This window comes from Notothenia rossii, assembly GCF_949606895.1.
Source record: "Notothenia rossii genome assembly, chromosome: 5".
Lineage (NCBI taxonomy): Eukaryota > Metazoa > Chordata > Actinopteri > Perciformes > Nototheniidae > Notothenia > Notothenia rossii.
Window position 1 is genome coordinate 55,749,048 of NC_136903.1, and position 21,174 is coordinate 55,770,221.

A 21,174-nucleotide genomic window follows, 5' to 3' on the forward strand; every position below is an offset into this window, starting at 1 on the left:
GTAGCGCTGTTTACATGTGTAAAACCGTTAAATAATGTGTGTATATTAGCCTAGCTTCCCTGGTACGGTGCCATTTTGGGGACAACGTGATCTGACGCAGTAAGGATACAAGTTTGTCAGTATATCTGAAGGCTCCCGCACACTGAGTATTGTTGGGGCAGAATCTCTGCTCCGCGCCGTTCCTATATGAGCGGGTTCTCAAAAGAAGGAAAAATTCAAAGCAGCCAGGATAAGGGTTAAACAATAATCTGCTTTAATGGCAAAATCATACAAATACTTCACCGAATCACGAAGCACTCTGCAGAGTACTCCGGGCTCAGGTTCTACCACCGGCCGAGACACGTCTCAGGAACGGCAAGTCAAAAACAAGAGCGCCGATCTTCGAAATGATCACAACATTTATACACAGAGTTAACGTCTGAGCGAGCTAGACAGTGAGTTGGCAGTGTTCCATTGGTCGGTTTCATTTCTGGGTGGGACCCCAAGTAGTAAGTCCGCAGTTGTTGATTCCATCGTTTGCTTCACAGTGTATGTGTTTGTGTGTGTGTGTGTGTGTTTCTGTCCCTCTGCCCTTAGGCAGATCCCCCAATCAATGATTTGGCCTCATGACAGAGGACTCTTTGACAAGACACATACTCATTCCCCCTAAACATCTTCAACACACACAAACATCCTATCATGTATCTTATCACACAACAGTCACCTGTTTTTCTCTATGAAAGCCATATTTGTAAATATCCAAACGCCATCGTCCCATGACAGTCCCCGAATCACCCAACCAACCTAAGTTAATTGTTCTTGTGGCTTAATGGCTTCCCTGAACTTCCCTTCAACCCAAAGTCAGCTTACTAGGAATGAATACATTTTATTGATAAGCTCAAAAGGACCTTTATCTCATTTACTGCTGGGTGACCCAAGTCTCAAGGCCTGCAGGATGTGTAGGAGATAAACATTAATTCTACAAGACTTGAACTGCCTTATATGTGAAAATGTATCCGGGAATTCCCCTGTTGATTGCAAGGACTATTGATAATTAACAGAGAGACCCTAGGGGCCTCTTCCTGGTATCTGCTAGGCAGAAGTCACTCAATGCAGAAATCACAAGTTTAACACACATTCTATATAAGGTGACATTAAAATGAATATACCAGATTGAACTTTCCTGCCATAACACGTTACTTTAATCCTTCAAATAATTCAAATAATACTTCAATTCCCCCTTTTGGTCTCACCCCACGAGACCAACTCACATAAGACATTTGAAACACAACTACTGTCATTCTTTGCTACTGTGTCTGTCCCCCAGCCTTAAACCTTTGGGAACAGAACACAACTTTCAATGCCAGTGAAGGAACTATCAGAGTGCGAACCTGAGTGCCAGAAAGCAGCATCCTTGCATGTTGTTGAATCCTCAGGGCCCCCCCCCTCAGCGGAAAACGCCAACAAGGGCAGCTGATAGGGAGGGGGAGATGCGGCCTTTCCTTCAAAGGTGGAACTGATGAATCTGATCAGAGAGAAGTAGACTCCTCTGCTGCCTCGAGAAGTCCCCCAGCCCGCTGACGCCAGCTTCCGAGTCGTCTGCTGTAAGGATGTCCGCGAGGTCCTTCTCCTCCAGTCCGATGATGATAGCCAGGTCCGTCCTGATGTCCTCCATGGTCCTAGCCGGTGATTTCCTCGCCGCACAATGGCTCCAGTAGTACCCGATGTCCCCCTTTTCTCCTCGGCGGACGGCATGAGATGTCCTCTGGGTCACTCTGTAGAGGCCGGAGAATCTGGGGTTGAGCCACGTAGGCCTGACGACCTTCAGCCAGACGAACTCCGCTGTGTCGGCCTCCTGCTCCTCGGGTCCCCCTTTTGGCGTCAGGAACCTGTGTGGAGAAATTTGATACCCACCCCTCAAGTCTACGCTCAGGGCTTCTGGGCCCTCAGGTGTTTGACCCACCACTGGTAGGCCGCTTCAGAATTCTAATACTTGGCCTGTGTCAACAAAATAAACCCCAACGTCTTCAGGTGAACTAAATAACATATCTCAATAGCTCTGAATTTCTGACAAGCATCTGTGTTATTATAAATGAAATCCTTGAGATCCTATTTAAAATCTAAATATAATATGAACTGCTAATGTCTCTGGTAATGGAACACACTAATGTTATGGATTAAAAACAACTAAAATCATGATACTGACAAAGTGAATAATTTCCAGGCGAGACTGCTTCTACCTGTCACTGCTTAGTTATTATCAAGCTGAAAAAATGAATACAGAAATCCAACATACTGTCATCAAATGTCTTTCTATTATGAATTTAAATTAAATGTACATCCCAATAATGATCTAAACCAAAAAGTCTATGGCTTTTACTTCTTTACCAGGCTAGTGACAAGATGTTGTCTAAATTAAATTATATCTCATTACATTACTATGTTTTAACTTAACTCTAATATGTTCTTTCTACATTTCAAACCTCAGTTACTTTAATACCTGTTGAAATATTACAAAATTGTTTCATTATCACAGGTCAACTTCTCTGGTACTCATTCTGGAATTCCCTCTCTCAGTAGCCCCTTGGCAACTGATTCTGCATCTGTGTTACCTGTTATAACTCAATCAATATTAGAAACATGTCAACATTAATCAAACAGTATCTTATCCCCAGATATGGAGCAGGTTAAATCTAAAACTGTCAATCAATGGTCAGATTGAACATCTGAGTTGGGGCGGCAGGTTCCTTCCAGTCCCTAAATGAAAAAATCCCACACTCCCCCTTTTTACACATGTACACATGTGTAACAAAATCCTGTATGGGAAGAAAACCTTCAGGTAACCAGTGGTTATAAGAAAATACCAAACATCATTCACAAAAGTACATCCATCATTTTTCACAGTAAACACTCCAGGGAAAATAAGTGTTCATTTCCAGCTGGCAGTCCTAAAAGAAACAGAATCTTTAGATTTTAGTTTGAGTTTTACATTTGCAAACCGCCAACTCCTGTGGGAATTAGAAACGGGTCACATGTCGTTTCCCCCTTTTGCAGAATTTTTAGGAAACCTATGTTTCCCTTGGAGCTCCAAAATAATATGTTAGTCCAAAGACATGCTCGGTTAGTTATTGTTTTAGAATCATGCAGTTGCACTGATCACATGCAGAAATACATTCACACTCACACTGTCAGGTTTTAAAGTCAAGTTCGGTCAGCCCCAGAGTCTGTCATTGATAGTGCTTTTCTCAAGTCACACTGTCAGTCAGGGTCAAAGGTCATTTGGTCTCAGTCTTTTTGGCCATGTCGTGCTCTGCAGAGACTTTAATATTCTACTAGCTGGAGTTGTACTAGTGACATCATTGTGTTGATGTCAACCAATGCAACAAAGTTTTTCTCGTGTTCGCAGCACCATTTTCTTCAGATGTTTAACAAACAAATTATCAATACACTTTATTAATATACCGCCCCTAGGAAACACAATACCTGACAAATGTTCATGCAAGGCATTCTTAAGTGAACCTGCAGAAAACGGCCTTTTGAATTAATTTTCCAAATTAATCAATAATAATAACAATAATCCATTTTATCAATTTGTTTACCCTTAGAAGTGAACATACCTCATAATGTTACATCAGGATGTTAAACTAAGCTTTGGCCAAATCAATCATTATTACTGTTTCAGATCTAACTGGAGGTTGAACAAACAAAACCTTTTCTTTTTTTTACATCATGCAAACCACTAACATATTTCCCAATTTCAGCATCAGCCTTGTTACTCTAAAATTACGTCTTAAATAGGAATATTAGGAATGAAACAAATATGTAATCTTCAGAAATGTTCTTAACAAATGGAGAGTAATGCCATATCTCTATCTAGTGAATAGCCAACATATTTAAAAAATGTCAGATATACAAAAATAAGCCTAAATACTCTTTTACTATCAAAGTCTAAAGCTAGACCTAAGCTGAACAGTTTTTTAATGGACAATTTAATCTAGAAACAAAACAAAACTGGACCTGTGTTCTTATGTGTTCTTCAAAATACATTAGTAAATACCTTGTGAAGTATTCACAATATAACTAATCCTCTCTAGGATATGAAATCCATTCATCTTTAACCAGATACTATTTCCCTATTTATTTTTAGTTCATGATAATAATGGTATAACATCCACACGTTTACCCATAGCTAGTCACTATGTCAAGATTATCATGTGTGACATAATAATCAGATGTCTTGTTTGCCAAACAAGGATATTAAACTTTATTCTTTTCAGCATTCCAGACCATCATTAAACAATCAGCCTCCTTTCCTAAACACTAAGCATATCGTTCTACACCACCTTCCGATAAACTCTTGCACAGTTAGGCTGTAAAATCATTGCATGATTTCTTCAGAGTCTGAACAGACTGAGACCAGCCTGTCTCTTGATCTTGTCATATTGAGAACAGTCAATGATTCATTGTCCTCTTCAGCTGTAGTCAGTGGCAGGGTCCCCAAAAAGCTAGAACCGGCCCTGGTCAGTGGGCTCCAAGGAAACTCTCTCTTGCATTGGGATGTCCTGAGGGGGAAGGGACCTCTGGATCAATGTGATACAATCAGCAGACACACGTTGTCCTCTGTACAGCAGAAATCCCCAAAAACTGCAGTACCTCTTCACACCACTGTTGCCTTGACAACGAGGCACAAGCAAACTGTCAAAACCTCCTCAGAGATGCGTTCATTGCACAGTTCTTCTGTTTCTGTAATGAGCAACTTTTCACCAACACACTGATTCAGAGTACAACCCAAAGGTGGCGCACAACTATCCAATGCTGCTGTAATCACAGCAAATCAGCTACTGAGAAAAACCCAATGTAAATCTCTCCCCCAGCGGGTTACAAAATAAAACAGCTGAGTGTCTATATGGTCAGGAATGCTGAAACATGTGAATGTTAAACCCATTAATGGTAACAGTCTTCCTATTCTGCATTACTTCAGTTCTAAGTTAATAGGCAAAACAAAAAACTTTTCTTAACCACTATAGATTCATCTTTTATCTACTTGCTTATTCTATTATTTTTCAAATTGTTTACCTAAGTTGTGTGTTACAAGCGCGGTTAGATTTGTAACAGAATACAAAACTAACTGTATTCAGCGCTATATATTTAAAACAAGTAATCTGACTACAGTTGATGAATATATTTTTGGAACACTTAAAGGAATTATTACAAAATGTAATCTTCATTATTACTAAAGCTGAAACCTAAAGAAATCATCACGGAACAGTTTTCTGTCCTTATTACTTAATTGTTTCAATAAAAACTAAAAAGCATTGTGAAAACTCCCATTTTTGAGAACATCTCAACACTTTTATTCCATCTAAGCACGAATGTTTATGACAAACTCGTCCTATTAATCCCAAACGGTCTTTAATGGTATCTATTGTGAACTTTTCTTAATATTAAATTGTAAATCCAACGTATGTTCTCTTTAGAACAAAGACAGGATAGTTGCAGCTGAAACTGGTTAATAGCAATGTTCTGTTAACCTAGGGTTAGGTTGTTCTTACATCTAGTAAATATATTCTTATTTTATGTTACTCATAAAACAATATGACCTTTTCCCGAATATTAGTAACTCTATATAACCTGTACTCTCTCTATACTTCTTCAAACCATCTGACTTTTCTCTCTCTCTTCCTCTCTGCGCCCTGCAGCTGCCGGCCCAAGCTTCTCTCATCAAAACCTCTTTTGTTCTCCAACTGTGTGAGATGGCTTTTAGCCTCGTGCAGCACCTCTGTCATGCTTAAACATTAACAGATTCCCTCTGACTGACAAACTTACAAAAACCTTCTTTTTACTTTCTACTCCTTCTTCATAAACTTAAAAACACCATTGTGGTGGATCGTTTTACATTTTCAGTTTCCTATCTACTTTAAACAACCATCAACTGAGAGTAACTGTATATGATAAAAACAACTCCTAAATAACATTACAATATATATTTCCTCCAATGAGTTCGTTATTTCATGTCTAACAAATTCTCCTCTTTCCATGTCGTATTTTAGATGGAAAAATCCACCTATCATATTTAATTTGAATAAAGCCTTAACCTTAATGTACTTCATATACTCAGTAAATCTCTTCTTACTTTCCCCTAAGGTTAATGTATGTAATATAATTTTCCTTGAAGTATAATTACGTACAATCCTTAGTTAATGACAAATACCATAAAATTCACAACGCAATGCAACGGTATCAATCAGTTCTCAAAGACTATGTTTAAATAGCAGCAAATCATTGTTTCTTATTTATTTCAATATATCTACCACTTCAAATCACACCTTGATCTGTTAATTTTCTATGTATTTCACTCCAACTTCAGATCACTAGAGAAAAAAGCAAGCAGACACACTCCGGGCTGCTGCTGCCAACAGATCCACGGATGATGCCATCGCCACCCACGGTCCTTCACACAGCTGTGAGCCACCTAGAAGGCCCAGGCAACTATATAAGGAGTTTGTTTGTCGATTTTAGCTCAGCTTTTAACACCATCATACCTGACATACTAGTGGAAAAACTGTCAAGCCTAGGTTTCCCCTCCATCTTATGCGCCTGTATTAATAATTTCCTTACAGACCGTCCTCAGACAGTGAAAATAGGCCCTTATTGCTCCTCCACTCCCACCCTCAGCACTGGCTCCCCGCAGGGCTGCGTGCTGAGCCCTCTACTCTACACTCTCTACACACACGACTGCTCTCCCATTCACCCCTCCAACTCCATTATCAAATTTGCAGATGACACCACTGTGGTCGGCATAATATATAAGGGAGACGACGATTCGGCATACAGAGACGATATCCTGAAGCTGTCTGCGTGGTGTTCAGCAAACAATCTGTATCTGAACACAACCAAAACAAAATAAATCATCATAGACTTCAGAAAGCACCGTCCAGAACACGCCCCCCTTCACCTCAATGGAGAGAGTGGAGAGGGTCCCCACCTTTAAGTTCCTGGGGGTTCACATTTCAGAGAGCCTCAGCTGGACAGCACACACCACTGCAGCAGTTAAGAAGGCCCAGCAGCGACTACACTTCCTGAGGGTGCTTCGGAGAAACAGACTGAACAAGAAGCTGCTGGTGTCCTTCTACCGGGCGACAATCGAGAGCGTGCTGTCATACTCCATCTCGGGGTGGTATGCAGGATGCTCAGCTGCGGACAAGAAAGCCCTGCAGAGAGTGATCAGGATGGCAGAGAAAACCATCGGCTGCCCCCTGCCCTCTCTGGAGCACATCTCCACCTCCCGCTGCCTCAGCAGAGCTAACAAAATAATAAAGGACAGCTCTCACCCAGGTCACAGACTGTTCTCTCTCCTGCCTTCTGGGAGGAGATACAGGACCTTCAAGTCACGGACAAACAGACTCAAAAACAGTTTCTACCCCTGGGCCGTCAGGCTGCTTAACCACCACACATACACACACCTTTTAATGCTCTTTATATACTATTTTTATATCAATATTTGTAACTATTTATTCCCCCGTATGATTGTATGTTGTCTGTCCTATTGCCGTGTTTTTTAGTGTTATGTATTTGTTTGTATTTTTTGCACACCGGGACAGAGTTGCACTCTGAATCTCGTTATACTCTGTGTACAATGCCAATAAAAGGCTTTAACTTAACTTAACATACATGTATAATGATTGTGAGTTTGTAATAAATATGAAATTTGTAAGGGTTATAAGTTAGTTACTGTTGGTAAAACAGTAAGGTTGTTTGATACACTTAAATATGTTTCAGTAATGCATTTTAGTGAACTGCCATTAATCGCAGAAGGTAAATAGTCAACATGACAGGTTAGAGGGGCCATGAAATGCTACTTTTAAGTGAAAGTAAAAAGAAGAGTAGTATTAAATACAGGTTAATACTGTATACAAATGTATTTAAGGTACAACAGATTTCATTGAATGTGAAATTCAATTTGACATGTGTTTATTACCCTTACTGGGTAATGGGTAATTACTCTTTCACCACCTCTGTAGACAGTTTTCCAAACACCTCATAGCAGAACAAGCATGCAAAGAAGAGCAAATATCTTCTGTTGAGAATAGACTGGTGCAGTGATGACATATTTTATTAGACTGACCCCCAAGTTAGCATCAAAGGGGTTTCTCGACAAAAAGCAATGGGATTCCATAATATCACAGAAAATAAGATCTGTGGCAAACACTAGATTATGATATTTATAGGTTTTGTTGAGCAGGATAATCTCCAAATATTAAGACTACTTTATAGGGGTAAGAGGCTAACTCATTTCTGGTTTAATGACTAATTCCTGCACCGCTCTATGACAACCATTAATAAACATGGCAGTTGTTATGTTAACTAAGAAAATGCATCTTTTGTAGCAGCGATCTCTTCTACCACGGAGCCATACTGCAGCTGAGGGTGGAATGGGTACACACTGCTCTGCTCTGCCTCTCAGTCTGCACACACACCCAGTATGAAGCACTGGGCTGAACTGGGAGATGAGGCATACACACACATTGTTTATATGAACAGAAAAAAAGAAATACAAAGAAATGTAAAACACATGCAAATAAGTAGTAGAACATGTAAACACAAAAAAAAATGCAAAGATGTTAAACTTAATCAGCATTTAAGTCAATCTTCAAACAGAAAATGCCAAATATTTGATGGTTACAGTTTTTAACATGTCTGGACATAACCTGTTTTACCTGTCTTACCTTACACTGACTATAGTTACGCCTGTAACTACGGTTCTATGAGTCCCGGATGACCGCCAGAGGCGGTGCTTTAGCACTGGATATGTCCATCGCGCGCATGCGCAGCTCGAGTACCAATAACAACAAAGTCACCTGTGACCCACGTGACACCGGCTATGTATGCTGGTGTCGTCAGAGGATCTGTTCCCAGAATCTTCTCGCGAGCACACAATAATTCTGAGTGACAGGATACTCTGGCGGTCATCCGGGACTCATGGAACCTTAGTTACAGACCTAACTATCGTTCTATTTCGTCCCTACGGACCACCAGAGGCGGTGGTTTAGCACTGCAGGGCTGCCAAGTTTCAATAAAAACTAGGAGTGAGACTTTCGGGGGAAGATGCGTTTCGATTTTTTTTGTGCCTTTTTTAAGGTCGATTTAGAGGAATATCTCAATTTAAATGAAAATTAAGACTGCTGTGATGTCTTCACCCCCATGCCAGCTGCTCTCCCTGCACTGTCGGCCTCCTCATGCTTATATAGTGTTAATAATTGACCAGCACAAGTAGAAATGAAAACAATTGTAACAAGAAAAGGTTTGATAAATAAAATACATTTATTTATAAAATGTCAATATAAAGAAAACATAGCAGCCTTTTAAGAACCAATAGCAGCCTTTTCCTTTGTGCATTTTTTTTTTAAGAGTAACAAAATTAGAACCAGAATAATATATATATAATATATATTATAAAAAAATAAAGTGCATGAGTGCGTTTTGGTTTACATGACATGTCTCATGTTGTAGGTGTTTGTGGCAGATTTTGATGCCTTGATGACAGAGGGAGGGGACTCCCATTTGAAACACTGTGGCTCAAGGTTTGCCATCTTCACAGTCATGATGGATGATAGAGTTCCATCAAAAGCCAAACTGTTTCAGGTTTTGGTTTTGTTCAGTCCCACCACAGAGAACACTCGTTCAGCATCAGCATTTGAATGTGGAAGTACCAACACCAACTTGGCAATACGAGAGAGCCTCCCAAATCTGCTCATACCGGTCACCTTTGAAAAATATACATAGGAAGCCTAATTACTCTCAAGTATTTTTGTATAGAATTAAGTTGATTAGGTCAATGGGTATTTCAAAGGCTGCAGAATAATTCTTACCTTATTCTTCATTGATGCCATGTTCCCCCAAAAGCTCTCAATGTCGAACGTGGCTGGGTCTTCGGGCATGGCAATGTCCATGGACTGGTAGTCCAGAAACTCCTCACTCAGTTTGCCACGCTCGTCAGGTCCTTTGTATGGGAGAAGTTCAGGAAACCTAAAAAGAACACAATGTGCACTGATCTGGTAAAGTAATGTAGCTGAAACAGGTTGTTTTTCAAATGTGGTCATTAAACTTTACAATCTATTAAGAAAATGTTAAGAAAATGTGACAAGAGCCAAGAGTCTTTAACCTGCTCTACTTATTAAGCATATTGAGATAACTTGTGTTATGGTTTGGCAGTATAGATAAATGTACTTGACTTGATACCCCAACTAACCTGTAAAATAAAGTACAAGGCGTCTTCCACTCCACACTCTACCCTCTGCTGGACATCCAGAAACATGGCATGTTTTATCTGGGGCTCTCTTATGGGGAGTCTCTTCATGGCATACTCCACAGCCCTCACCAGAAACGCCACTGCTGCCTGCTGGAACCTCTGCACTTGCTGCGGTGTAATGTCTCCTGCATCAAGGAGCCTGTTGAGTGTAGCTCGAGTAGTGAAGCTGATTACCAGCTTTTTTCCTACGAGAGACACAATAAATCAACAAAGGTCACAGAGGTCATTAAGGTGCTGGATTCTGGAGAAAGATTGATGCATGTTACGGTTGCTGTTTCTGTCTGCTCAGTAATCTGCCTGTGAGTGTTTTCAGCTGTGCGTGTAATATGTAAATAAGCTGCGCACTAGCCCTGACGTCATTGGCTGCCCATCCTCTGGTCCGCCTCTGAAGATGGTGATTGGATTGACGTCATCCAATCGCAGCGCACAGCCGGCGCACACCTGCTGGGGAGGAGTACAAAGGCCGTGGACTATCACCACTCTGGAGGCTCTGTTGAGGAACAGACGCCTCTCGCTATTTGTTCGTCATTCTGTGCTTAACTTATGTGGTCTTAGTGATTGTGATAGATTCTGTTAACAGGGGTTAACTCGTGTGGGGTTAGTTTTGTGTAATAGTTACCTCAGCTGTGTTCCCTTACAGCTTCCCGTAGTTAGATTGTACCACTTTGATACTGAGGGTTTTAGTTGTTATTATTATTACCTATTTTCTTTGTATGTACACAGGCTCCCTTTTTAGAGTTCTGTCTTAGTTTGGTTGCCTATTTAAACTTGCGCCCTTGTGGCCTCTTTTGTTTGTTATTTAAACCGGTGTTGTGGTATTTTGTTTGTTCCAGGCTGCCTTCCTGTCATTTTGTTTACCCAGCTATTTTAAATAAACCCTTTATAATTATTACCAATTACATACTGGTGTGTGTAGCATTCCTCTTCCCCTAGTTGGGACGTAACAATGCAATATGTTCTCATTCCCAACACCAACATGTCAGTATGAGACTGGGAATAAGACCGGTGTTGAGTCACTTTAGCAATCATCAACAATCACAATATAGCTAACTTGAAAGCACCCCTTTAAGTATCTTCATCACATCGGTGATTGATTGATTGAATACTTTATAAGACAGAAATGCAAACAGCACAAGGTACAGTCACACGTTTGGGCTAAAAGGATAACATAAAAAAGTCCTGTGGACTTGTTTCCATTGTAGTCCTATGTGTGTGATGAGATGACATTATCAAACTCATAACTTGTCCGCACAAGCAGCCCTCTAACAAACACAAACAGTACTATGTGAGTGAGACCAGTGAGTGGATAGTGTATGTGCATCTGCTGATGTGAAACTTGGAGGATTACCTGGCAGTTGGTTTGATGGGTCCTTATAGAGGATTTCATGCAATTCCCGGAATTTAGAAACTTCGAGAGCAACTTGCGGATGAAACTCTGTATCTACAAAATTTGTATTTCAGAAAAGATTTTCAAAATGACATTTAACCTAAAAGTAGAGTGCTAATGAAAAAAGGAACAAACATAGTTCACTATTACTAGCATACTGTATTACTAGCATACTGTATCCCAACCTTCCCAATTTACCTCATCATGTAGAAGGAAGATGGAGGACTTCTTTCTCTGGAGGAGGAGGAGGTTGAAGGTGGAGAAGACTGGCAATGTTGCTTGATAGAAGAGCAGGTACACCTCTGTCATTGGGTTAGAGAATGCTTCCAACAGCCTCCTGAACCTTGGTTGTTTCTCATCTGTGAATAAAAAAAACAAAGGTTGTGCATACTACATACATTTACTTTTCAGTCTGTTGTAATTGTTCGTTCATTTGGATCGTTGAAATATGATGCCTACTTGATGACTTGAAGTAGCTGGCCAGTGGCTCACTGCTGCAGGATACGAGTCAAACACCTCTCCAGGCTCAACCATCGAATGGAAACGTGCATAAGTATTTCCAAATACTCGCTTCCATGGAGCTCACAGAATTCTATGAGAAGAATGGAACATCTTAATTTCAATTTAATTTAATCTAACTCTTCTGCATTTCATTTGGACTGCACATACCTGTCAGGTAACCTTTACGATTGGTGCTTCCTTTAAACAAGTATCCCACATCCACAGTCAGATCCCCTTACTGTTTGACTGATTGAATATTTTATTAGACAGAAATGCAAACAGCACAGGTACAGTACTGTAAATTCCCTTAGCTCATAGTAAGTAACCATTAGCTCACACACGCAAATACGTGATGATTTAACTAACACTGCTATTAGTCACGATTGTTTGTTGTTAAACCTACCGCAGCAACCTGCCACACTGCTCACCAGCAGCATGTGTAACGTTAAGTTTCACGTAGTGAGACCCACCGTTGACTTCATCAAAATAAAGATATTTGTAAAAATAATGTGTTTGTAAAAAGGAAGTGGTTACCTACCGTTTAACCTCCCGCTTCAGATGAAAATGTCAGTCACGGCATTATTGAGGCGCTGACACAGACGTTTCACGTTTACTTTTCGATTTCTCCGCCATAAGTAGTGTTCTTCTTCTTCTTCTCTTGCTTTTGGCGGATTGCAAACAACTTAAAAGATGCATACCGCCACCTACTGTACATGAGTATGCATCATCACATCATTCCAACTCATTAACATATGTTCTAATCAAAATAAAATAAAAATAAATAAGTAAATCAATAAAACCATTAAATAAACAAAACAAAACAAATCTATGTTCTTTCCTGACCTAATGTTAAATTCTTTTTCCTACCCCAGTTTCACTCAAGAATTTAAACAGTGCCTTTCTGGTAGCTTTTACTCCCTCTCCTTTTGTTCCCAAAACACCAACCACACTCCACTCCCTCTCTGCCTCTAAGACTTTAGCCTTTAATTGTTCTCTTTCTGCTTTATAGATTTCACAATGTAACAATATATGTTCTACATCTTCTTTTACTGCACAGTTCCCACACTTGTTACTGTCACTTTTCCCCATGATATACAGCGTACTGTTCAAAGCCGTGTGATTTATTCGGAGTCTAGCCATCATGATTTCCTCCCTTCTGTTTCTTTCTTTATGAATATTAATTGTAATTGTATTTTGTACTTTGTGATAGTCCTTGCCTTTATGGTCTTTCTCCCACCTTTTCTGCCAGATCTCCATCCCTTTCTTCTTAATGACTGCTTTTCCTTCTCCTTTACCAAGTTGAACTGGTAGTGTTATTTGCTTTTGTAGTGCAGTTTTTGCTAATCTATCAGCACACTCGTTCCCTTTCACCCCCTCATGTGCAGGCACCCAGCAGAACTGCAGATCTATGCCGCTTCTGTGCAGTCTTAACAGGCTATGATTCAGTTCTATGAGAATGTCTTCTCTAGTAGTTGTTGTTGATTGTATGCTTTGTAATATGGACAATGAATCTGTACATATAACCACCCTATCTGGTTGAACCTCTTCAACCCACTGCAATCCTATTATTACAGCAAACATTTCTGCTGTATACACTGATAATTGATCAGATGTTCTTTTTAAAATAGATATTTTAAAGTCTGGGATGTATATGCCAACTCCAACACGCTCTTCCTTGTTCTTAGAGCCATCTGTATACATTTGTAGGTAATTGTATTACTTTTCGTTCAGATACATACTTGTTTTAATTCCCACTTCATTTATTTGCCACTCTTTTTTCCTTTCTACAATACTCATATCTATTTTAGCTTCTGGGAACAGCCATGGGGGAACACTGCTAAATGGGGTTGCTTTGGCAAACGTGATATTCTCCACTACATATGTCCTCGTTCTTTCCTTACTCGTCCAGCCAAACCCACGTCCCTGGAATTTTGCATGTTCCCAGCAATCCTGTAATATTCTGTTTGGAATATTTTCTTCTCCACTACCTTGTAGTCTGACCCAGTATGACAGAGCAAGTTTCTTTCTTCTGATCTCCAGAGGTGTCTCTCCTGCTTCTATCAGAACTGCATTAATAGGGGATGACTTTATTGCTCCAATACACAGCCGCAATGCTTTATATTGTATTCTATCAATTTTTTAAAAGCGATGTTTTTGCTGCTGCTCCATATACTATACAACCATAGTCTATTGTGGACCTCATAATTGATCTGTAAATGTCTATTAATGCTTGTTTATCTGCGCCCCAGTTGCATCCAGCTACAACTCGCAATACATTTAATACTTTTTTGCATTTGGTTTCCACTTGAATAATAAGCATTTTCCATGTGTATTTGCTATCAAACCACAGTCCTAGGTATTTGAACTCATTCACCTTTGTCATTGGATGCTCATATAGTGTTAGCTGTTGGCCATCAATCTTGCATTTGTTTGTAAATACCATGTAGCATGACTTGCTTTCTGACATTTTGAATCCCCAGTTATATGACCACCTCTCCACTTTTGTAATCGCTCTAGCTATATTCTCCATTACGTATGGGGCATTTCTTACCCTCATCCAAATAGCCCCATCATCTGCGTACAGAGCCGATTGTATGCATGTGTCTCAGCATGTAAATATATCATTAATCATGATGTCAAATAATATTGGACTGACTGCACTCCCTTGGGGAATACCATTTTCTATTTCAAAATAGTTGGAAATATCTGCTCCAACCTTTACTCTAAATGTCCTGTCTGTTAAAAAGGCCCTTACCCAATTGTACATTCTCCCTCCAATACCCATTCTACCCAATTGGATCAGTAACCCATCCCTCCACATAGAGTCATACGCCTTTTCAATGTCAAAGTACACCATTGCCATTATCTCTTTCATTTTCAATGTTTTTTCCACATCGTTACTCACTCTTACTAGCGCATCTATTGTGGAACGCCCTTTACGAAATCCGCTCTGAAAACTACTCAGCAGCCCTTTCTGTTCCAGTACATGTGAGAGCCTACGGACAATGATCTTTTCCATCCATTTACATAGGTGTGATGTAAGAGCTATTGGTCTGTAGTTACTAGGGTTAGCTGTATCTTTCCTTGGCTTATTGAATGGTAGCACATTGCTGTTTTCCACACACTTGGCATATCTCCTTCTCTCCAGATTTTATTGAAAAGACTCAACACCATTTTCATAGTTTCCATAGGTAATTGTCTAAACATAGCATAGCATAGCTGGTCTTGTCCTGGGGCTGTATATCCTGTACCTTGTAAGGCTATTTTGAGTTCTGACATTGTAAATTCCACATCCAGAGCCGACCTATTATCCTGTCTCTTCTCCTTCACGTTTTCATTCTCTCTGTAACTGCTGTTTTTGCTGCCTATGAATATCACTGAGATGCTCCCCACTATGTACTGCTGCAAGTGTCCTTCCTAACATATCTGCCTTCTCTTTATCTGTCACTGCCAGCCTCTCCTCATCCACCAAGGCTGGAATTTTAATGGATTTCCTTTTCCCACTCATCCGCTTAAACATGGAGCAGACATCACCCAATGTAACTCCTCTGCCAATGGTAGAACAAAATTCTCTCCATGTTCTCTTTTTTGTATATTTAATTGTCCTTCGAGCAGCTGCCCTTTTCCTTTGAAACTCTATAACATTATTTTGCGTCGTGTTTTTCTTTAATTCTCTAAATGCATTATTTCGCTCTTTAATAGCCCTGCTGCATTCCTCATTCCACCATGGCACCACTTTCTTCCTACCTTTGATTGTTGTTTTGGGTATACTGTTCTCTGCTGCATTCAGTATATGTTGCGTTATTTGGCTTGTAATGACCTCTATGCTTCCCTCTGATGTTAGCAGGTGTACCGACTCCTCACACCATATCCTACATTTCCCCCAATCAGCTTTAGCAAAGCACCACCTGGTTATTACACCTCCTTCCTGCATACAGGACTGTCTCAGAAAATTAGAATATTGTGATAAAGTTCTTTATTTTCTGTAATGCAATTAAAAAAACAAAAATGTCATACATTCTGGATTCATTACAAATCAACTGAAATATTGCAAGCCTTTTATTATTTTAATATTGCTGATTATGGCATACAGCTTAAGAAAACTCAAATATCCTATCTCTAAATATTAGAATATCATGAAAAAGTATACTAGTAGGGTGTTCAACGAATCACTTGAATCGTCTAATTAACTCGAAACACCTGCAAGGGTTTCCTGAGCCTTGAAAAACACTCAGCTTGGTTCAGTAAACTAAATCACAAGTATGGGGAAGACTGCTGATCTGACTGCTGTCCAGAGGACCGTCATTGACACCCTCCATCAGGAGGGTAAGACACAAAAAGAAATTTCTCAAAGAGCAAGCTGTTCACAGAGTGCAGTTTCAAAGCACATCCACAAAAAGTCTGTTGGAAGGGGGAAATGTGGCAGGAAACGCTGCACAACCAAGAGAGATGACCGCAGCCTTAACAGCATTGTGAAGAAGAGTCGCTTCCAGAATTTGGGGGAGCTTCAAAGACAGTGGACTGAAGCTGGAGTCCAGGTATCAAAAGTCACTGTTCACAGACGTGTCCGGGAAATGGGCTACAATAGCCGTATTCCCATGGTCAAGCCACTTCTGAACTCAAGACAACGGAAGAGGCGTCTGACTTGGGCTAAGGAAAAGAAGCACTGGACAGTTGCACAGTGTTCCAAAGTCCTCTTTTCAGACGAAAGCAAGTTTTGTATTTCATTTGGAAGTCAAGGCGCCAGAGTCTGGAGAAAGGCTGGAGAGGAGCAAAATCCAAGTTGCTTGAAATCCAGTGTGAAGTTCCCACAGTCAGCGATGGTTTGGGGAGCCATGTCAGCTGCTGGTGTTGGTCCACTGTGTTTCATCAAGCCCAGAGTAAATGCAGCTGTGTACCAAGAGATTTTAGAGCACTACATGCTTCCGTCTGCTGAAAAGCTCTATGGAGATGAGGAATTCATTTTCCAGCATGATCTGGCACCTGCCCACAGTGCCAAAACCACCAGTAACTGGTGTACTGACCATGGCATTACTGTCCTCGATTGGCCTGCAAATTCCCCTGACCTGAACTCCATAGAGAATATGTGGGGTATTGTGAAGAAGAAGCTGAAAGACACCAGACCCAACAATGCTAATGAGCTAAAGGCCGCTATTGAAGCATCCTGGGCATCCATAACACCTCAGCAATGCCACAGGCTGATTGCCTCCATGCCACGCCGCATTGATGCAGTAATCCGTGCAAAAGGATTCCCAACCAAGTACTGAGTGCATTAATGGACATTTTCAAATGTTTGATTGTGTTTTGCTGTTATAAATCTTTTTTTTATACTTGGTCTGAGGAACTATTCTAATTTTTTGAGATAGGATTTTTGAGTTTTCTTAAGCTGTATGCCATAATCAGCAATATTAAAATAATAAAAGGCTTGCAATATTTCAGTTGATTTGTAATGAATCCAGAATGTATGACATTTTTGTTTTTTTAATTGCATTACAGAAAATAAAGAACTTTATCACAATATTCTAATTTTCTGAGACAGTCCTGTATATACATTAGTATTCATTTTAGTAAGCACTGGATAATGGTCACTTCCTACAGTGGAGCTATTCAAAACAAACCATTCGCATGTATGAACCAAACAGTTTGACACTAATGTCAGATCCAGGCATGAGACTTTCCCCGTGTACATCTACTCTTGTGCCATGTCCATCATTAAGGCATACTAGTGTTCTTTCCTCCAGCATTTCTTCCACTATATTTCCGTTACTATCTGTATGGTTGCTGCCCCATAGACTGTTGTGTGCATTGAAATCACCACACCAAACTTCCTTCCTATGTTTATTGCCTGCTATTTCTTTAAATATATCAGTGGTTAGATTTTTACATGGGTTGTATAAATTGATTATCCTAATGTTATCTTGTTTCCTAGGGTTGCAAATTTCCACTATAATACACTCTATATCCTCAGGAGATTGCACCTCCCTATATGCCACACCATCTTTGAGAAACGTGGCACACCCTCCACCATTTTGACTATTAGCTCTATCATGCCTTATACAGCTAAATCCTGGAATGACAAAGTCTAATTGAGGTCGTAACCAGGTTTCTTGCACACATATTACCTCAGGGACCACCTCTAGCTCATATATATATTTCTTGAATTCTTGACCATTAGCTATGAGGCTTCTTGCGTTCCACTGTAGTATGTGCAGAACCATGATTAAGGATCTAACCCTAACCCTGATTTTCATTTTCCCCAGCTCCATTTATAGCTAACATTGCATGTATCTGATCTGCTTTAATATCTTTCATGTCTAGGAATTTTCCAGCTGCTTCCACAATGGCTTTGATTCTATCACTTTTCTTTTTTAACTGTAATGCAACATTTACAGTATGGCATATGAATACCACAAAATTCACCTTTTTCACTCCTAGAACATCATCATCCTCTTTACTCTTGGTGGCGCTGTGGGGTTGGATTTGAAGATTACTTTTTGGTGTGTTCCTGCCATTTTGTATTGTAATGCTCTGCTCCATTACACTAGGGTTCTTATTGATTGTTATTGTTCCCCTTACTTTCTTTATTGCTTCTGCGTATGACACTTTGTTTGTAATCTTAACCCTCTGCACCTCTCTGGCCTCTCTCTGCACTTCACATCCTCCAAACGCAGCACTGTGATCTCCTCCGCAGTTACAACATTTAACCTTTGCATCCTTTTCACATTTTCCATACTCATATTTTCCTCCGCATCTCGCACACCTTAGCTGCCCTTTACACTGCTGCGCTGTGTGCCCCATTCGTTGACATGCGTAACACCTGAGAGGTTTGGGAATGTACTCCCTAACAGTGAAGTTCAAATATCCCATTTGTACTGCCTTAGGTAATGTTCTCTCAAACTGAATGAGAACTGATAATGTTTCTTTGAATGTGCCATCCCGTTTGCTTTTAAGCCTTGTGACTTCCACTACTTTACCTCCTTTTAATTCACTTTTAATATCTTCCACTGACATGTCCAATGGTACTCCTGAAATTACTCCTCTCAGTTTTGCCATTGCTCCTGGTACATGAGCCTTCATTTTCTCCCCATTCAGTGAGTTCATTCCCAGAATCTTTTCCTGCTGCTGTTTTTTATTGGCATGTATCAAAACCCGCTTGTTGTTCATGAATTTAGCTAATTTAATTTTTCCAATCTCTTTTTCAATTGCTTTGGTAAGTTTAATCGGGTGGTAGTGCCCACCATCCTGATTGAATTCTATTACAACTTTCCACTCGTGTTCTAGTTCTTTATCCAACATTGCTTGGCTGATACTTTGACTGATTTTTGATTTTTTGCTTTGATTAGCCTTGTCTGCTTCACCCGACCAATCCGACCACCTTCTAGCTCTTTCTGAACTATCTCTTTCTTTCAAAGATCTTTTCTTCCTCGCAGCTTTGGATATCATCCAGTCCATATCGTCTCTTTGGCTACCATCTGAGCTGGTTGACATGATGAAACACTCAATGTACAGTTTATGCAAATCCGCCAAAAAATAACAGTCCAATGCTACCGTTTCTGTATGTATCCGAGTTTTCCGATTCACTCTGAGCTTTCTGTCACGCGTCTCCGACTTCACTTCCACTTCCGGGTTTACTGGTAACTCCTGTGATCCGCCATAAGTGTTGTTCTCATAGAGTTAGGTTGTTCTTCAGAGGATAGAGACGCAATGACCCGCCCTAAGCTGCCTCTGATTGGTTTGTATACGTGGTGCCTTTCGTTGGGTTGGTTAGATTTAGCATCGAGGGCTGATGATTGGCTATCACCAGTGTTGGGCAAGTTACTTTTAAAAAGTAACGAGTAATAGTTATAGTTACTGCTTTCAAAAGTAACTAGTTACTTTATTAGTTACTAAATTATAAAAGTAACTAGTAACAAGTTACTTTACTTTACTTTAAAACCCTCCGGTATCATTCGATTGGACTACGCAAATTAGTCATTCGAGACAAAAATGTCCACTACAAAAGACTTTGATAAAAACATTATATTAAAAGGTTTTTTCACAACTTTTTTGGTTTCAATCTTTAAAGCAACTTCCGCCCTAATAGAAATTACCAAAAATGCAATCATTTTCAGGATGTTAACCCTTTAAATGCCATTTTGAATACATGAAACCGCTGTTTTTTTTCATGATGAAAACTGAGAAAATTAGTTATTTTCCAGAAAATACATATCTGGTGACTGGCTCTTTTTTTTTATAACAGTCTTGGATATGTCAAAGATTAGCAGCAAAATATATTTTTTTGCATTATTAGTTTTTGCACAAAATCAGATTGAACAAAAAAGTCAAATATTAGTCATTCGGGACAAAAATGTCCACTTCCAAAAACTGCTCTAAAATGAAAACAGATTAATATTTTCTTTAACTTTTTGGGGTTAAATCTTTCAATCAACTTCAGGCCTGATCAAAAATATACGTTAAATTATGTTCAGGATTTTAACCCTTGAACTGCCAGTTTGAAAACATGAATTTGCGTTTTCTATGAAAAACATGAATAAAAAGGCAGTTATTTTCCATATAATAAATGTTGGGGGGGTCGGCTTTTTTTTTTTTTATCACAGTCTTGGATATGTCAAAGATTAGCAACAACATTGATTTTGGTTGATTATTAGTTTGTGAACAAAATCAGATTAAACAAAAAACTCACACATTAGTCATTTCATTCAGGACAAAAATGTCCACTTCCAAAAACTGCTCTAAAATGACAACAATTTAATATTTTGAAAAACTTTTTGGGATTAAATCTTTCAATCAACTTCAGTCCTGCTAAAAAATACCAAATGTTAACTTATGTTCAGGATTTTAACCCTTGAACTGCCAGTTTGAAAACATGAATTTGCGTTTTCTATGAAAAACATGCACAAAAAGGCAGTTATTTCCATATAATGAATGTTGGGGGGGGTCGGCTTTTTTAAATTTGATCACAGTCTTGGATATGTCAAAGATTAGCAACAACATTGAT

The 21,174-nt window shown here is 39.6% G+C and overlaps 1 protein-coding gene across 8 annotated transcripts; it reads right to left on the minus strand.

The window, feature by feature from the left end:
* Positions 1-230: 230 nt before the first annotated feature.
* LOC307039106 (uncharacterized protein) lies at positions 231-14,637 on the minus strand. Of its 8 annotated transcripts, none has more exons than XM_079680905.1 (9): positions 12,715-14,637; positions 12,345-12,422; positions 12,135-12,267; positions 11,874-12,034; positions 11,637-11,729; positions 10,634-10,729; positions 10,229-10,473; positions 9,849-10,005; positions 231-9,743 (listed from the first exon to the last, which is right to left on the minus strand). In XM_079680905.1, exons 4-7 carry the CDS (start codon positions 11,982-11,984, stop codon positions 10,459-10,461), a joined length of 315 nt encoding a protein of 104 aa, XP_079537031.1. In that variant the 5' UTR covers positions 11,985-12,034; positions 12,135-12,267; positions 12,345-12,422; positions 12,715-14,637; the 3' UTR covers positions 231-9,743; positions 9,849-10,005; positions 10,229-10,458. The 8 variants fall into 8 exon arrangements, 2 of the variants coding, with proteins under 2 accessions (XP_079537031.1, XP_079537030.1); XM_079680904.1 differs by having other exon boundaries at positions 10,634-10,732; XR_013808140.1 differs by lacking the exon at positions 11,637-11,729 and having other exon boundaries at positions 10,634-10,732; positions 12,715-14,201.
* Between the last annotated feature and the right edge of the window lie 6,537 nt (positions 14,638-21,174).

Coding starts and splice junctions, on each gene's coding strand:
- LOC307039106 (XM_079680904.1), bottom strand. CDS start 11,984: ATGACAGAGGTGTACCTGCTCTTCTATCAAGCAACATTGCCAGTCTTC. Junction 11,730..11,873: donor TCTTCCTTCTACATGATGAG/GTAAATTGGGAA, acceptor CAAATTTTGTAG/ATACAGAGTTTCATCCGCAA. Junction 10,733..11,636: donor CCCATCAAACCAACTGCCAG/GTAATCCTCCAA, acceptor ACTCCTCCCCAG/CAGGTGTGCGCCGGCTGTGC.